Source organism: Lutzomyia longipalpis, chromosome 1, assembly GCF_024334085.1.
Source record: "Lutzomyia longipalpis isolate SR_M1_2022 chromosome 1, ASM2433408v1".
In the NCBI taxonomy this organism is placed as follows: domain Eukaryota; kingdom Metazoa; phylum Arthropoda; class Insecta; order Diptera; family Psychodidae; genus Lutzomyia; species Lutzomyia longipalpis.
Window position 1 is genome coordinate 291,257 of NC_074707.1, and position 18,445 is coordinate 309,701.

Genomic DNA, 18,445 nt, shown 5'->3' on the forward strand with positions numbered 1-18,445 from the left:
CAAATGGATTGAAACTTTAGTCATTTGAGGCAATTTTATTAATTTACCTCTTAACATATTGCAATGAAAGAAAAATTATTAAAGGATTCCAATTATTATCTTTTAAATAAAGAAAGGTCAGTCTATAATTTCGTGTCTGTTCAGCTATGCATTTCTACACCGTTGGTCCGATCGCGATGAAATTTGGTACAGAGGCTCCTTATATCAGGAGATTGTCACCAACGATATTCATTTTCCCCCCAGAGCCCCCCTTCACATAGCCCCCATATACAATTCATGCTTTTTTGACTACTTTTTGAATTCGACGCCCTTTTTGGTACATTTTGTTGAAGAGAAAATGAGACGGATGCAATTCACCACTACTCGTCTCCCTCACACATTCAGTTTTTCGCAATTTTCTCGCGTTTTCGACCAAATTTCCCAGCGAAATTGAGGTTTTTTGTAACCAGGAAGCGACGCCGCGTCGATTGGCATCGCCGCCGGTGCAAAACGCTCAAAATTCGCGCCAAAAAAAGTCGTGCAAATTCCACAAAAAAATCCGGCGAGTTGTGCAACCAAATTTTTACTGAACGTACTTTGGGGCCCCCAGAGCCACCCGCCAACTTTTGGCGCCACAAAAATGAGTTTTTTCCGGAAAAATTAATTTTTAAAAATTTTTCCGCACAACTACAAAAAATGTTGTTTTTTTTTAGTGTAACATATGAATGAAACATGTAAAACATGAAAGAAGCATATCTATAAAAAGCTCCCGGAAAGCTTATCAAACACGAGATGACATGAGGAAAAATACTGTCCTCTCACTCTGGCATTTTGTGTAGGTGTGTTTTTTTTTGAGTGTGTGCGTGAAATGTACGTTTGTAGTTGTGCTACAACTTCATTTTGGGCGCCAAATTCAAAAAGTAGTCAAAAAACATGATTTTAATATGGGGGCGCTACGAAAGGGGACTCAAGAAGCGAAATGAATATCGTTGGTGACAATCTCCTGATATAAGGAGCCTCTGTACCAAATTACATCGCGATCGGACCAACAGTGTAGAAATGCATAGCTGTACCCCGTGGGAAAATTCATATTCTCACCATAAGGGAGTAAAGTCAATTTATAATTGATTGATAAATTATGAAATTTAATAAAACCTTAAACGCACCTGTTTTGGCAGTGTCTCAGATCCACCCACTTCTTGGCTTTCTTTCCGGTCGAATCTCTCAAACTTGAAACTATTGGAACGGTAGAGTTCGTTGTCATCACGTCGTCGATTGCGACAGAGACGTCGCGTCAGGATATTCCCAGCGGAGCGAGGCCTGAAATATTCACAAATAGAAAAGAATATTCCTTTCAATCCTCATGTTTATATGCATCGAAATTCTTCTTTCACGATCTCAGTCAGAAAAAAAACATCAAGTGAAACAAGAAAACTAAGAAAAAAAAGAAGAAATTTATGCAATTCCGTACGTGCTACCAAAACTTTTCGTGATCGAATTTAAAGAAAAAAAATATTCTCAATTTTATTCAGAACTCATTGTGGAGCTTTTCATATGTGCTTTCTTCATCACTTTTCACATCTTTTGCCTTGCAGAACAAGTACCAATGAAAATTTAAAGAAAAAATTGAATAATAAATGCTCCATTGTACATAATAATGTACATATCTATTTTTGATATGTAGTTATATTGTTGAATTGCTGTCTCAGTGAGATTTTCATTCATCAAAGAATGACCATTGAATTGAGGGAATAAAAGAATGCGTGAAAAGAACGAGAGAAATGTCCTTTGAAGATGTTTTTTTATACATTTAATTCACAAAGGATCCGCCTAAATGCCACATGCTATAAATAACTTGTTGAATTTTCACCTCAAATATTTCACACAAGCCCCCATTCAAAATGATTTTCCGTGATATGCGCGACACATTTCTCACCCGGACGCCGCACATTCAGGAAATCCACCCTTTTTGAGAATTCTCTGTGAAGCATTTTGTGAAATATCACTTCCAGCCACACAAAGTGAAGCATTTAATTGTGTCACGAAAAATTTAGGGCGAGGTGAAAAGATTAAGAAATTGATTTTTCACACAGAAAAAAAAACTTCGCATTCGCAACATAATACATATGTATATATTTAGTTTCTTCTTATCTCTTTGCTGCCTCATCCTTCTACAGCATACAACATACACGCAAAAACATATCGAAAATATCTAACAGACTGTGACTCATGTGTAAGCCCCTCTTTTATAACATCGCCGCGTCGTACTTGGTTGTCTCCCCCCGAAATTGTGGATGGGAGCATAACTGGCGCCAAGCAAGTCACTTTTCATTTCTTGCTGTGAAAGCATCCATATCGAAATTGTCGTCCCACGAGAACAATATTGACCATTTACAAATTGACAAAATAATACTACATCAACACACATTTTCTGTGTTGAGTTGATCCCTTTTATTGCTCCACGCGCTCAAGAAAATTTATTTAAATTTTCATTCTTTATTGTACAAAAAAAATGTAGGAAAAAATTTAATTCTTTCGTTTATTTATGGCAAGAAACGGCAAAACTTCCGGGTTTTTCGTCGGTTAAAAATTAAGATTCTCACCCAGAATAACTCACATTTTCCAGAGCTTTCGGCTCCGTTCGAGTTCTTCTTCAGTGGCTGAAGAGAGAAGGAAATTATAAACAACGGAACGGAGCTGAAAGCTCTGGAAGTATTGTTGCTGTATGTTGGAAAATCACTTTATTAGGACAATAAAAATTAATTTATCTGCTTTGTAGGGGGAGCTTGGTAAATATTTTTTATGCAAAAATTGGGAGCAAATTGATAAAAGGATTGTAATTAATATAATGCATTGAATTCGTCAGCTAATAATTAACAACATTACCAACACACTCTCTGTAACATAAGAGATGGTAAAAGATAAATTTGTAAATGACGGACACTGTCCATCGAGTATATTTGTGTAATCGATTGATTTTGATAAATTGCTTTTCATTTGAAACTCACCTAACGAGTTGGAGCATTAAAACGCAATTAAAAACAGAATTTTTTAAACAAATTATGCGTAAAATGAATATATGTTTTAGGAGAAATATGTCCTAACTCAGAGGTATGAATGGGATGAATTTTTGGAACGAGATGAATCCATTCAGCATTTCACAGAAATTCAATAGGGAATATATTTCAGAAGCGTGGGAGTTAATTCAGAAATTATCATTCTCAACATAACTCACCCGCATGGTTTGCATTGCGTCATATGGAGATCCCAGTTCAAATGGAAATTAAACATTTTGAGCTTGGCAACAGCACGTTGTTTCAGGGAAGCATCCGCCCCAGGTGGGGGTGGGGGGAGCGGTGGTGCGGTCGGTGGGGCATTCCTCTCGGATGATCTTCTGCAATAAAATAAAGTTTATTCTTTTTGCCGCATTCAAATGGATAGTGAGTTCTCTTACCCTCCTCGACGTGGACGACTCTTCCTCCGGCGACGTTTGCGTTTGTCAGATGAAGCCGGAAGGGGCTCTCTGGCTGCTTCCGTACTAAGGGGAGCTCGACCAGCTACAGCCACAACATTCTGCGCTTCCCCAAATCCCGCAGAACTCACCGTCTCCGTGGATTGATGATGAGTTTGCTTCCCACATGCTCCACGTCCGGACAATCCTTGATTCACTTTCCGCCACATTCGCTCCATTTTTTTTATTTTAGTTATTTTTTAAAATGAGTCTTTTTTCACAACCGAATTTTTCAATTAACCGTGATTGTCTTTTTTTTCACAAATTCACCTCCTGGGGATTTATCAGTCTCAAGGAAATAATTTGGCAAATCTCATAGCACGTAAGTACCGAGAAAGTTTCTCATTTATATCGATTTTCTGGGAAAGTTCTTCCCAATTATTTTTGCCTTTTTTTTTTGGTGACACGTTTTTGGAGTCTTTTTTAGCACATTTTACCCATTCTCTATTTTTCTTTATTCTAATCTGCAGCTAAAATCTAAATCTATTTTAATGCCCTTTCTAATTTCTATTATGTATGCAAATTGCGAAAACGTAATAACATTAGCAAAAACTTGATAATAAAATTATTCAATGTAATTAACTACTTATAATAATTCATTTTATGCTGCAATGAAGCACAACATTGGAATTTTTGAGGGTGTGGGAATTTTTTCTTATCACCTTTCCACACTTTCTTGTACTTGGCGTGAGAGGGAAGTGAACTCTAGGGGGCACCGGGGGCGTACACAAAAGCACAATGAACGGAATCACTCAATCTTCTCGTACTGTGGCACATCGGGTGGGCGCTATTTGTGGGAGTCCAACGAAAATTAGACACTAGACATGTGCTCCCTTTGTTTTGCACGCCTTAGAAGTGATTTTTCTTTGCTTTTCCGTGAGAAAATCTAAATGGGAAAAGTGAACAATTTACCCTCGGATGCACCCCAAATGGCACAGAGCGCACACACACGACGAGCTTTTCTCCCCCAAACGGCAGGCAAACTTTTTCCACCAAAGAAGCTTCCCGCAGTATCATGAGATTCTTTTTTCCGCACACACACACACGGAGCTTCAGAGATGTTCTCACAGCAGCAAGAGAGACAGGAAGTACACGGCTAATCTTTAGATGTGTGCAATGGGCAAAAAAGTATCAATGATATTGGGGGGACAAGTTCGTCATGCGCCTTCGTAGCTTTTGTTGAAGAGGGGTTGCAAAAATATATAGCAACAATTTCCAAGCAGAGCGCAAAGCTCTTGGATGGAGGCGCCGGGTGGGTGCTGATTTACGATGTGGAACGTTGAACTCTCCTCTCCTCTCGCACCTTGCCCTATTGATTTTTCCGGTACGCCCCTTTGCCCGCTAGCAGTGCAATCATGTCGCAATCACTTGAATTATTAATGAAATTTTGATAAGAGTATTGCCAATTTTGCGTCGCAATCACCACCAAACGATGTTTCCTTTTTTTTCCACCTCTCAGGAATTCTAATCTCTGGTGATTGCGTTGTTTTCCGATGAATTATTTTCTTGTAAAATTTTTCTCTATCTATGGAATATGCTTCTTTTCATCAGTCATCTCAAGATTGTGGTATTCTTCAACAACTTCCTGTGAAGATCGTACTTTTGCATCCAAGCAATCAGTCACCAAATGCGGAGGTTCCTGGCCGGGTTTAAGAAGCTGACACAGGGTTTCGTGATAGGTCTTTGTGACTTGGTACTTTGAAGAATTCTCAACAGGAACTTCTTCCTCCTGTACCCTATTTTCATCATCTCGTGATTCCAAGAAGATTCTCTTCATTGTCAACACTTTGTTGGTCTTATTCATGTACTTGTACATCTTCTTTGGGTTCCTACTGTACAGTGGATCCTGTTCCTTGTGATCTGTGTCTTCCTCGAAGAATAAATGAGTGCCAACAGTGTCTTCATATTCACCTGCAAAAAAAAATAAACATTCTTTAGCTGAATGCATTAAAATAATGTTCCAGAAAATTACCCTTGAAGAATTTATTATTTATCTGAACCACCGGATTTTCACTTTCAATCCCAACAATCTTAAATGTGAGGTTAGGGTTACTCAGTTCGTCCTGAAGTGCAATTTGATTGAAATCCACGTACAAATAAACTTCATCTTCATCATCACTGTACTGCGGTGTAGTTTCCTTCTTTACACATGCCATTTCTCATGGAATTACAACGCAATTTCATTTAGTTTTGTGTGAAAAAGAACTTTTTTCATGGAAGCACACTCCGAAATCAAAACAAACATTCCCACAAAAACGCCAACTTCGCTTCGCACACACTGGAAGAAGACTGGAAAGACAGACAGCGAAAGGAAGAAGTAGAAGTCTTGCTTGCAAAAAAAAAATTGTTCATAGAATGTCGAATGATATTAGTGATAAAATCCAGATATTGGAGGCTCGTTTAATAGGCAAAAATGAGTCCAGTGAGAGCATCGATAAACACCCATTCGACAAATCCCGGCCAGGAAGCGGACGGCGCCCGGATACTTGTAAGAAAACCACAAAATATTTTCCTTCTCAGCCTTCTGTCAAAATGTCCAACCCAGTCCTGCAATTTCCTTATTATTCCCACAATTATTGCATTATTTTGCTCCAGATTGTTTTTAAATCCAGCTAGAGGGGTTCCCAGGGATGAAGGTTCTCTAGAAAAAGGGAAATCTCTGTGGGAAATGTGTTAATGAAGTATGAATAAGTTTGACAAATTGAAACTTTCCGGAAAGGAGGTGTCCGGGAAGCTTTTGGGAGAACCTTTCGCTTTTTCCTTTTTAAAAGTTGTTTCAGAAGACTAAATATGATTTATTTTTTTGTTTTATTCCAGTGGGCGATTCCGTCCGTGCCCGAAAGCCTTTGGTTCTCCCGGTAAAGGGATTTCAGAACATGCACTCCTACATTGAACCAGAAACTGAAAACAAATTGAGGACCATTATGAAACGAAGTGGTATTCTGTGTATCGATGGCAAAGAATACCAGACAGATATTAAAGATCTGGAGGATATGGGAGAGCTAGGCAATGGGACAAGTGGTCAGGTGGTCAAAATGCGTCACGTAGAGAGCGACACAGTCATAGCCGTTAAGGTATGTCCTACAGCTACATACTAAAAAAAATAATTTATATAAAGACGAGGTAAATTGTCGCTTCGCTCCAATTTACCTCGCCCCGCTTCGCGGGGATTTGTTGCGCTTCGCGCAAATTTTAGAGAGAAAATAAATTGTGATGGTTTGATTGAGGCCACTTATAAATCCCGAAAAAAAATTTGCAAAGAGAAGAAATCAATTTCATACAACACATTAGGCGCCAAATTCAAAAATTCGCAAAAACTGCATGAAATCTCTATGGGGGCTACCTGAAGGAGGGTTTTGGGGGGAAAATGAGAACGGCCATCTGAAACCGCCTGTTATAAGAGGCCTCTGTACCAAATTTCATCGCGATTGGTCAAACGGTGTGGATTTGTATAGAAAAGTCGGAACGACGATTACCAACAAACAGGCCTTTCTTTAATATATAGAGAAGATGGGAAGCTCTCATCGAACGAAAAAGAAAAAAATTGCAAAGAGAAGAAATCAATTTCATACAACACATTAGGCGCCAAATTCAAAAATTCGCAAAAACTGCATGAAATCTCTATGGGGGCTACCTGAAGGGGGGCTTTGGGGGGAAAATGAATACGGCCATCTGAAACCGCCTGTTATAAGGAGCCTCTGTACCAAATTTCATCGCGATCGGACAAACGGTGTGGATTTGTATAGAAAAGTCGGAACGACGATTACCAACAAACAGGCCTTTCTTTATTATATAGATTAATAGATTAATAATGCCTTTACACTATATCATTTAACAGCAAATGCGCCGTACGGGAAATGAGGAGGAAAATAAGCGGATAATCATGGATTTAGATGTTGTGCTCAAATCCCACGATTGCCCGTATATTGTACGATGCCTGGGATGCTTCATCACTCAGACAGATGTATGGATCTGTATGGAGTTGATGGCAACGTGCTTCGATAAGCTGCAGAAGAAATCAAATCTGCCAGTGCCTGAAGAGATTCTCGGAAAGGTTACAGTTGCGGTGAGTTTTCTCTTCTTCAATGAGATTATTTCAATTGATTTGCAATAACATGGGATTTCCTCTATCTATATTTAACACACGCTGCTATATCTATGCTCGAACAGACCGTGAAAGCACTAGCCTATTTGAAAGATAAGCACGGTGTTATCCACAGAGATGTGAAGCCATCGAATATACTGATTGATGAGAAAGGTGTTATCAAACTTTGTGATTTCGGAATTAGTGGAAGACTAGTCGATTCAAAGGCCAAAACACGATCAGCTGGATGCGCTGCATACATGGCGGTGAGTACTTTATCACCTTAAATACCTGGCGCCTCATTAATAACATAAATATGAGATAGAGTGTAGACAAGTAATTTGTCAGGTGTTTGAGTTTTTTTTTTTTTTTGACAAAGTCTTCAACTAAATTGTTGAATTTTCTTTCAACAGCCCGAACGTATTGATCCGAAAAAACCAGAATACGATATTAGAGCTGATGTGTGGTCTTTGGGGATAACATTAGTCGAACTGGCGACTGGCTCTTTCCCCTACAAAGGCTGCAAAACAGATTTCGAAGTGTTGACCAAAGTTCTGGAGTCAGATCCTCCATCACTGCCAACTGACCAAGGTTTCAGTGTCCAATTTCAGGATTTCGTCAATAAATGGTGTGTTTTTTTATTCTTTTTTTAAATATATTTTATTGAATTATTAATTTTTTTCTTGTAATAGTTTAACGAAGAATTCACACCGTCGCCCAAAATATCCTGAACTTCTGCGACAACCATTTCTAAAATACTATGAAGATCACTATGTGGACGTCCCATCGTGGTTTTCATCAGTAATGGAAAAGGCTGGACTTAAATCACATCGCAGGTAATTTATATCAACGCCTAGTTTTGTAGCTTTGTAGTTTCATGTAGTTTTTTTTTAAATAACAAGAATGCTTTTTGGTGAATGAGAGTGACCTTTTTTTTGCATCATCGATTTTGCATGATTTCATCAATTTTCTCATCCTGACATTTAATTCTTTTTTTTAACATGAATAATAAATTGTGTGCGAAAGGCAATTTTGTGAATGAAGTTGATGATTTTTATTTGATAAATCAATAAAATCATCAACAAGGGCATGTATTGTTTGTGTATTGTTTTTACTTAAATTTAATTTAATCCGTTTTATCCCCTTGTTCTTATTATAGTTGTTTTTATTTTTTGTAGGTAACAATTATAATCTATTTATTTTTTAAGTAAGTATTGAAATATAGAATTTTTCTCTTAATACATTTTTGAGATTTATTTCGCTTTATAAAATATATACTCACCAAATTTTTTCTCTATATACTACCTGTAACCCCTATTAACATGAGCTTTATTCTAATATATATATTTTTTTTATTTTTTGAAATTCTTCTTCGTCGTTTTAATGTAAAACTTTGTAAGTTTTCTTGGTCCCTTCTTTGTCATTCTTTTATTTATTTTATTTTTCTTATTGTCTTGCAATCATTTTTCTTTACTCTTCCATTGCTGAATCTTCTTTGAAATCTCTTCAATTTTGAAAGAAAAAATGTGCCTCAAAATTCATAGAAAAAAAAACTTGAGACACTTCTTTAGGAACATTTTGCATTATTTATTTCTCTTCTTGAAACTCTTTCAAATATATTTTATTTTTAATAAAAAAAAATCATCTGCATCTTTATTATTTTTCGCATCGGAATGAATGGCTTTCCTCTGTCTCTGACTCACTGGAAAATGTGTCTTCCCTACCTTTTCCAGACTATCGCCTTCACACTTGCAATCTGAAGCTCATAGGACAATAGTAGCACCATCAAGTATACCAAATTATCAGCAAAGTAGTAGCAGTAATAGTCATCATGGCCATAAAATATCTTCATCGCCAATTTCACCCCCAAAAACATCATCATCATCAATTGTCTCACCAAGTGCATCAGCTGTTGCAGCAGTAAATGAAACAGACGGAGGTTTCATTAAGGAGGTAGAAGTGGACAAGTCAAGGATACGTTACGATGAGAGTTTCTTTGGGAATGTCGATGGGATTTCACACAAAAGTCCCACAGAGGTGGCATCGTGTAAATTTCCCGAAGATGGAGAAGAGTTGAATATGTCGACAAATTCACAGAATAATCACGATGTTGTGAGTGAGATGAATAAAATGTACAGAAAATCCCCATTTATGCAAAGGCGAAAGGAAATTGGGGAATATGGGAGCCCACGAAGGGAATCAATGTTGAGCAATCTTGGTAATGTGTGATTAGAATGATCTGAAGAAGATTCGAATAAGACAAAAGAAAAAAAAATGATTTGTTTTTCAGGTCACAGCTTCATTCGCAACATGACAAGTTCTCCGTTTAGTCAGAAGAAAATGACAAATCAAGCGAGGCAAATTGAGAGGCAGCATCAATTGGAGATGATAAGAAATCAGACGAGACCACCAGATGCAGATGAGAATGGTTTTTGCAATTTCTACGGCTCAGATTCACCATTACCCCTGAGGAGGCCAATGCCAAATCAGCCGGATTCCCCACAGATGCGTCTACCAGGAAACACTAGTCCAATTGGTATGAATAATTTCAATTTATATATTTTTTGTTTGTTTTATTTTTGGTAATTAATTCACCACGATAGGAAAGAGAAGGACAGCTTATGCAAAGCATTACTAACAAATCCTTGTATTTATTGCTTTCGACATTAGTGCTTCAACGCTTCTATCATCAGCAGAGTCAATTGCGTGAGCGACAGCTCGAGGAGGAGGGGAAAGTCCATCAAGAGAACACAAATCCCTTTCACAGTGATATGCTTAAATACCAAACAATTCAGCGATCTCATGTACCAAATGTTGGTGTCATGAATCCCTTCCATGAGCATCAATACCACATACATCAGCACAATCAACGCGGATTTGATGATAAGATCAATCAGCAGCATCCAGCTAATGCGTATCATCAGCTAAATACTAATAGTCCAAAGCATCAGTACCTCTTTAGTAGTTGTAGCAATGGCAAGAAGAATTCAGTTCAGCCCACATCTTCGGGATTTAATCCATCAGGTGGGCATGCGACGACGGACTTGGTGGGCGGCATCGCGGACTACACAACAAGAATGGACCACAATATCTATAGCACAAGTTCAAGGGGAAGAAATTCACCGTCATCAAGTCTGATTAATGGATCAACGACAGGTGATGGTATTAAAGATGACACCGGTAAGTACTTTTACTCATTCAATATTTAAATATACTATTTATTTTAAAACAATATATAAATATTAATGTTAAAATGCTGCAAAGCTTGAGATTTTGTTTTTTTTATTTTAGAAAATATTATTTTTTTTTCTTTACTTAAGCAGCAGCTTTTTATAAATTTTCTTTGCAAATCCATCATTTTTCCTGATTTTCTTTTATCCCTTCATCGTCTCTGTAAATAAAAAAATCTATAAAATGATTATCTATAAAAGATGAATTATTGAGATTCTAGAGAAAAAAAAAGAATAAAATAAAACAATCCCAATTCCTCCTATAATAATAGAATTCATTAAATTTCATTTTAGTCTTTTCAAATTGTTAAAATATTTATAATTTCATAATGTACACACCATCCACACAATGCTTTATTTTGCTTGCCTGTATCTAACCATGGGCATATCTTTCTTTTTTTTTGTGGTCGACGATCCATCCCTTAATGCGTTTAGGGTGGTTCAATTCGATTGCAGGTGTTGTAAAGCGACGTTTTGCATCGTATATGAAACTCCATTTGGCATCAGGTGAACGTGGTGGTGGTGGGGGCGATCGTGGACGCCACAATGTGAATTCCACGCCATCAACTACGCACAGTACACCAACGCATACGTCAACAAATCCCTTTTTGATGCAAGACCAAAGAGCACCACCAGCTGTGCCCATCCAACCACCTAGTCCGCATATCCTAAGTGGTGTCGATAGGCGCCACAGGAGTCCTGATCCACCGCCACGCTACAATCGTGGGCAATCACCACTTTTGCTCAGGCGGAATCTCTATGAGATGGGTCAACTTCCACCGGGATCACCAATAATGTCCAGGAGGTGGATTGAGAAAATGCAATGATTTTGTGAAGGGAGATTTTAACCTTTTTCTTTGTTTTTTGCTTCTTTAGGTATTTGTCTTCATCACCACCTGTGCCACCACCAAGACGTGGTTCCGAAAGTGTTCCTGGTTCACCCCAACATTTCCGTACACGTATCCACTACACCCCTGAGCCGCAGAGACGATTCTATCGACATATTGACCAATGAGTGGGACTGCAAGTGATGATCCTCCGATCATCATATGGTTTCTGATAAACTTTCTCATCCCCACAGAAGCGCAAGAAGAAGAAGAAGACATGCTTGAATGTGGCTTGTTGTTGTGTCGTTAAATCATCCCATAATCACTTTAAAAAAAAATCACATTCAATTTCCCCCGGAAAAAATTTAGCACGTGTAGGAAATGATATAAAAAAAGGAAATTCTCAGGTGTCCTTTGTAATGAAGAAGAAAAATCATTTTTAGAAAGTCATCTGCCGCAGAATCATCGTGTTAGTTTTGTATACGTGAGAAATCATTATTAAATGGTCATCATCACTACTGCCTCACCATATCTGATGGAGAGACACAAAGTTTAGGTGGCAAAATGATTCAGTTTTATTTTTTTTCTCTAAACTAATTTGTATGAAAAAAAAAGAAGAAAAAACAATGTATTTTGCTCTAATATGTAGGTGAGAAACGATAGTGCGAAAAAAAATACACATAATATAATAAAATTGAATGACTGACTTGTAGGAAATAGCTTCTTATAAAAGAAATGAAGAAATTAATAATAAAAAAAAAACTATTTATACACCGGATAAAAATCATTGTGAATAGAGAGAGAGAGAGAGAGTGTCCCAATTACATTTTAGTGACATAGGATTGTAATGTAAAAGAATAAAAGTTTTGCGAGTTGTATAATAGGTATTAAGACTATATTCTGCATTAATGTACATGGATATGTAATAAAATGTAATGTGATTATTGATTCTTTTTCTTTAATAAATCATCTTCTATATAATAATTAAAGGATTTCGTGTCTGTACAGCTATGCATTTCCACACCGTTGGTCCGATCGTGATGAAATTTGGTACAGAGACTACTGATACCAGGCGGTTTTCACCAACGACATTCATTTTCCCCCCAGAGCCCCCCTTCACATAGCACCCATATAAAATTCATGCTTTTTTGACTACTTTTTGAAATTGGCGCGGTAAAAATTTAGTTCCAAAAGCCACCACTACTATTTTTTGGTACATTTTGTATAAGAGAAAACGAGACAGTGCACGTCACTGATACTGTTTCCCTCCCACATTCAGTTTTTCGCAGTTTTCTCGCGTTTTCCGCCGAATTTCCCTGCGAAAGTCCGTTTTTTGTGACCAGGAAGCGACGCCGCGTCGATTGGCATCGCCAGTTCAAAACTCTCAAAATCCGCGCCAGAAAAAGTCGTGCAAATTCCCCAAAAAAATCCGGCGAGTTGCGCCACCAAATTTTTACTGAACGTCCTTTGGGGCCCCCTGAGCCACCCGCCAACTTTTCGCGCCCCAAAAATGAGTTTTTCCATGGAAATTTAATTTTTTTTAATTTTTCCGCACAACTACAAACAAACGTCACGCACACAAAGTATTTTTCCTATTTTTCTCATGATTTTTTTAACCCCGGTCTCCCCTATTCTACACAACGAAAGATTTTGTTTGTGTGTGTGTGTGAAGTTTTCGAGTGTTTTTGACAACAGGAGAATAATTTTAAGTAAATATCTCGAAAAAAATCCCTAAAACGCAATTTTTATTACATTTTTGCCACTAATTAGTTAGATTAATTATTGAGTAATTCCATTTAGTGGGAGAAATGCGTAAAAGTGGGAATTCTGGGTAGAAAAATCCATGTCAAAAAATTTGTTTATAAAAACATAACCTCATTCTTTGTGAAAAGAAGTTTTTCACACTTTTCCACTCATTTTGGGGGTATTTTTTGCCTTTCTGTAGATCACACAGAAGTCAATAAAATGAGTAGTATGCAGCTGCTGAGATACCTTCACATTGGCACTACTGGGATGTGCTACGTGGCAACTGAGAAGAAGCCCAGTGTGCGGGAGCTGTGTCGCGTACCGGATGAATTGGAGTGCCTGAAGACCCTGGCGGAAGGGGAGAATCACCGCCTGGTCACGCTGACCATCAAGAAGGCAATGGATAGCGCATATTTGCGCCGCAGCAACGAGACAATCATCTGCATTGCGTACTGTCTGCATTTGGTGAAGAATAAAGAATTGCGCGATGCCATCCATCAAATGCTTCCGGATCTCCTTGTGACGCAGGACGATCTGCTACTCTTTGCATTCTACAATAAATTCTATTCGATCAATCGCACAGGCTATGGACGTGGTTTGCGCAATGCCATCACCAAGTGGTACAATCTCAGAACAACTGAAGATCTGTGCGACATGATGGCTCGTCGGAGTGTCATTAACAAGTGGTCGCACAAGGATATCATTAGGATGGCTCATCCAAAAATTGAGGATCCACAGAAGGTGCTCATTGTCAAGTCCACCTTCCAAGGTGGTCCAAATACCATTGAGAATGCAAAATGCGAGCAAAATGTTGCCGATATGGTATCCTATCAGCGCCTATTGATGATAATTGAATTTAAAAATCTCAAAGATGGACCCAAGGCCGCGGAAATGATTCGCAAATACAATATCCCCTACGCCTACCTTCCCACACATCTCTGGCCACATGAGGATGTGTGGGATGCGTTGTTGCCATCAATGACATATCCGGAACTTCTTGAGGCCATCCCAAGATTGTCCGTTATGAAAATGCTCAAACCCACCGAGGCGCTCTCCAAGAAGTACTGCACAGCTCTCAGTAATATGGAAACACTTCGAAAGAGCCAAATGCATCCCATTTCCATTTATGCTTTCCTCCAGCTCTATCGCTCCAAACGTCGCTATGCTGGAACTGTTAAGGTATGCATGCACAATCCCCTTTAGCTCTTTATGCGACTCCTTGCATTATTAAATTATTTTTTAATGAGGTCATAATTAAAATTTCAGGAGGAATACTACCACAAAAAGATCGGCATGCAAGAAATCGAAGTTAATGAGTATGTTGCAAAGAAACTTATGAATGGCGTCAATAACTCCTTCAAGTATTTGGAACCGATTGATCAAAGTATCTGCGTTGTCATCAATTTACGAAAGAAATTGATACGCCGTTAGTATTTTGGTTTAAAGAGTTTTTAATGTTTTGTGTTTATACTTTTAAAATTTCCTTAATTTATTACTTTGTAGGTCCTGTTTTTGGGTTAAAACAGCTCACGTGTCTGGATGTTTCTCTCCTCATGGCTCTGTCTTTGTTCCATTCAGGCCGCATTGTCACCATTATGACTTTCTCAAATATACGCGGTTACCTTAAGCGTATACCGATAACCACGGAGATGTCCTACGATGAAGCATACAAAGTTTGCACCGAAATGACTGTAAGTTGATTTATATTTCCCTTTTTTTTAGGAGAAGTTTTCAATAAAAAATTAATTTATTCTATTTTAATTTTTTTTTTAATTTTTCTATAGATGGATAAAACATGGCAAGATCTCGGAACTCCATTGGATATGGCAGTAAATGAAGGTAAGCACTACAATACTTTTATCATCTTCGTGGACTCTCTTCTGCGTGCTGGACGTACAGGGAAGCCACCAATACCCTCATTTACGCGCTACAAGACAAAGTATCAGCAAAAGTCACCAAAGTAAGTAAAAGAAATCATTAGTAATTTTTTTTCTTTACCACATATTTGTCTTAATGATACAATATTGTTGATTATTAGTTCATCCCCGAGATTCATTGTTGTGAATATGCGTCGTCGCAAGGGCGACATGAAATTCACGGATGATCCCGATTCAATGGGGATGCTGGAAATTGCTGGATTCGATCGGAATTCCCCGAAAGTAATTGAAGCATTTATGAAGCAGCAATTTGTGTAGTGAGCACAAATTAATTTACAAAAATTTCACATAAATATGCGACTTATTGCTTATTCTTCTTATATTATTTTCTTTTTCTTTTTTTTCACATTATCAGTGATGCAAAATAACACTGATAAAAGAGGAAAAAAAACTCAAAAATCCTCCAATTAATTGTCAATCAAAAAATTATTACATACATTAGTTATCCTTTCATCCATATATATATTTAGCATTTTATGAATTTTCATTCTAAAGCCATACCTATATACATACTTATATATACAAAAATTAGGTGTGCAAATTATTTAATTTTTTGTTATAAAGAAGTGTTTTTTTTTAATTGGAAATCAGTGAAATTATTAAAAATAGTCTCTAAAGTGTTATTAAAACTTTGGTTTAAAATAAAATAAATTATAGTATTAATGGATAAAAAAAAGAACCCAGAATCCTCAAAATCAGAACAAATTCAAAAATAAAACAAATCTCTAAAAAATGCTGGAAGGTGCTAATAAAAAGTTAGTTCGGGATATTCTTAATAACCAAGTGAGACAAGAAAAAAAAATGTATAAAATTTCCGAATAAACTCATATTTTAGATGCTCTTATCATAAAGAATTAGTTTGTGCACCTATTAAATTCTTGCAGAGTGCTTTTTAGAATTTTCACCTGCAGAGTGTTGCAAAATCTCAAAGCCGGAAAAAAAGAAGAAAGAATTCATTCTTATGATAATTTTAGCATCTTAATTATTCATAAATAAAATTAATATTATATTTTTCTTTTCTTTGGATATCTAGTAGTATTAAAATTAATATGCTTTTATTAACTTGAAGTATATAATATAAAAAAAATATATATGAAAAATACTGTGTTCTTCAGTACACCAAATTAAAACGAGAGAGAGAGAGAGACGAAAAATGCGTTATATTTTTAGTAATCCGAAAAGTGAAATGAATTAAAAGAAAAATACATAGTCAGGTAGAATTCAGTCTGCAAGACGAAAGAAAAAATTATTAAAAGTATTTAACAGGGTGTCACCTAATCGTAAAGGTGCTTTTGAAGAAGAAAACTAAAAAAAAAAGTGAAACTCTTTTCATGATAGAACTGATAAAAAAAATAGTGATTATATGGTATAATAAAAAGTGAATTAATTCATATTTGTTTTATTTTTTTATAAATTTATTAAGTGATGAAAAAAAAACTAAAAAGATTTAGAAAAAGAAGCCACTCTTAAAAGTAATTAGGCCTTAGATAAAATAACACACAAAAAGAACAATAAGAATTATTTTCTTGACCTTATAGAGAGGGGAAAAAAGTCCTAAAAAAACGGTGTGTATGTAATTTAATTTTTGTTGATTTGTTTCATAAATGAGTTTAAATTTATTTCAGTATATATGTGGTAGAAGGTGAGATTAGATTGAAACCGCAAAGTAAATGTAGCTAAAAAATAAAATAAACTGAACAAGAAATAAATTAGAGATTCATAAATCAATAGAGATTACCTGCCAAAGTCATATTAACACAATATTCCTTTTTTTCTTATTTTTCTGAGCAAAGAAGAAAATCATAATTAATAATTATTTTCCATTGAGAGCAACTCTGTACAAACAAACAAACAAAAAAATCTAAGGCTGGCCCAAGTGACATGAAGAAGAAGAAATGAAAAAAAAGATCTTTAAATAAATCTACCAAAATTGTGATATTTCAGGATACATATAAAAATAGTACGACTGTCAAAATATTATAGTTACTAGTTGAATGGCAAAAAAGAAACGTAATTCACAAAAACTCCAAAAGTTCACTAAACTCTAAGATATTTTGGGTGTGGGTGTGGGGATTTAATTTTGAAAGGAGAACTTTAAAAGAAGAAAAAAATCTCTTATTTTATTAAACTAAAATAGTAAAAACAAACAAAAAAATTTTATCGTAAAATAGTAAATATTTGTTACAATGACACCCTGTACTTACTTCATAAGGATTGTTTTTCATAATGAAAAGTTAACAAAAAAAAAGAAGAGATTCTCACATGTTGTAATTTGTTATTTCCAACAAGAAAAAGAAAAATTAATTTCTAAAACGAACAATTTTTTTTTTACTCCAAGGAAATAAAATGATTTTAGAACTCACAAATGGAATTTCATTAATTTGTCAACTCCAAACATTTTTCTTGTCGCTTATTCTCATTGAATATTATATTTTCAACCCCTTTCTATATTCTCTTTGCTTTACCCTAAATTAATAATTGAAAGAACGTTGATTGGAAATGGAAAAAAAAGAAAGTTTTTTCCCTCATGTGTCCAATACTTCGTCTTACAGAGTTCATGGAAATAATTAATTTTACTTTTCAAATCCCTTTTCATTTACCTCCCCCATAAAAAAATAATTAATTTCAAATCAGCAGATGATTTTTGAAACTTTTTTTTAGAGAATGAAATTTAATTATAATTTGCAATGACGCAGAAAATATGAAACTGATTGATTAATATTTATGTATTACAGGCGTCCTTCGCCCCATACACCGCTTATTGGCTTGAATAGCTTGAATTAACAAATATTTATATGAATATTATTCATAGAAATCGATATGAAGAGCAAGCAAATGCACTCTCTCCATTAAATGAACGTATAACATTTTTCCTATAGGTTCGCAAGAACAGATACTTTGTGCATTCCATTAACGATTTTATTGACCACATTATACATTTCATTTTATTTACCAAAAAAATCTTTACTTAAAATATTCTAAAGTTATAATGTTTTATTACTTAATTTTCTAAAATAATGGGCCTTATTCAGCGACCAAGAAACTCTTGAAATTCGCTTGAAATCTTGTAATTTCAGTACAAAATTCAAAGATTTCAAGAGTTTCTTGGTCGCTGAATAAGGCCCAATAAC

General features: G+C 36.0%; 4 protein-coding genes across 6 annotated transcripts in view; 2 read left to right on the top strand and 2 right to left on the bottom strand.

Moving 5' to 3' along the window:
• LOC129797033 (uncharacterized) overlaps nucleotides 1-3,809 on the bottom strand; it is a 73,759-nt gene extending 69,950 nt beyond the window's left edge. Inside the window, exons 1-3 of one of the 2 annotated variants that reach the window (XM_055839276.1) lie at nucleotides 3,434-3,809; nucleotides 3,215-3,373; nucleotides 1,146-1,299 (exon numbers count right to left, since the gene is read on the bottom strand). In XM_055839276.1, coding sequence (XP_055695251.1) covers nucleotides 1,146-1,299; nucleotides 3,215-3,373; nucleotides 3,434-3,669 — 549 coding nt within the window. In that variant the 5' untranslated portion in view covers nucleotides 3,670-3,809. The remainder of the gene's footprint in view (nucleotides 1-1,145; nucleotides 1,300-3,214; nucleotides 3,374-3,433) is intronic. The other variant, XM_055839283.1, reaches the window with a different exon arrangement.
• A 128-nt stretch (nucleotides 3,810-3,937) lies between these two features.
• LOC129797136 (general transcription factor 3C polypeptide 6) lies at nucleotides 3,938-5,781 on the bottom strand. Its single transcript, XM_055839463.1, has 2 exons — nucleotides 5,463-5,781; nucleotides 3,938-5,401 (listed from the first exon to the last, which is right to left on the bottom strand). The coding sequence occupies exons 1-2, from the start codon at nucleotides 5,644-5,646 to the stop codon at nucleotides 5,016-5,018; spliced, it is 570 nt and encodes a 189-aa protein (XP_055695438.1). The 5' UTR covers nucleotides 5,647-5,781; the 3' UTR covers nucleotides 3,938-5,015.
• A 1-nt stretch (nucleotide 5,782) lies between these two features.
• LOC129797045 (dual specificity mitogen-activated protein kinase kinase hemipterous) lies at nucleotides 5,783-12,579 on the top strand. Its single transcript, XM_055839297.1, has 11 exons — nucleotides 5,783-5,978; nucleotides 6,308-6,564; nucleotides 7,329-7,556; nucleotides 7,661-7,840; nucleotides 7,988-8,202; nucleotides 8,267-8,410; nucleotides 9,308-9,792; nucleotides 9,865-10,110; nucleotides 10,245-10,754; nucleotides 11,240-11,609; nucleotides 11,681-12,579. Exons 1-11 carry the CDS (start codon nucleotides 5,846-5,848, stop codon nucleotides 11,817-11,819), a joined length of 2,907 nt encoding a protein of 968 aa, XP_055695272.1. The 5' UTR covers nucleotides 5,783-5,845; the 3' UTR covers nucleotides 11,820-12,579.
• Nucleotides 12,580-12,919: 340 nt separating this feature from the next.
• LOC129797146 (RNA-binding protein RO60-like) lies at nucleotides 12,920-16,705 on the top strand. Of its 2 annotated transcripts, none has more exons than XM_055839475.1 (6): nucleotides 12,920-13,340; nucleotides 13,577-14,556; nucleotides 14,644-14,803; nucleotides 14,881-15,068; nucleotides 15,162-15,337; nucleotides 15,416-16,705. In XM_055839475.1, exons 1-6 carry the CDS (start codon nucleotides 13,235-13,237, stop codon nucleotides 15,570-15,572), a joined length of 1,767 nt encoding a protein of 588 aa, XP_055695450.1. In that variant the 5' UTR covers nucleotides 12,920-13,234; the 3' UTR covers nucleotides 15,573-16,705. The 2 variants fall into 2 exon arrangements, with proteins under 2 accessions (XP_055695450.1, XP_055695460.1); XM_055839485.1 differs by having other exon boundaries at nucleotides 13,294-13,462.
• Nucleotides 16,706-18,445: the final 1,740 nt, after the last annotated feature.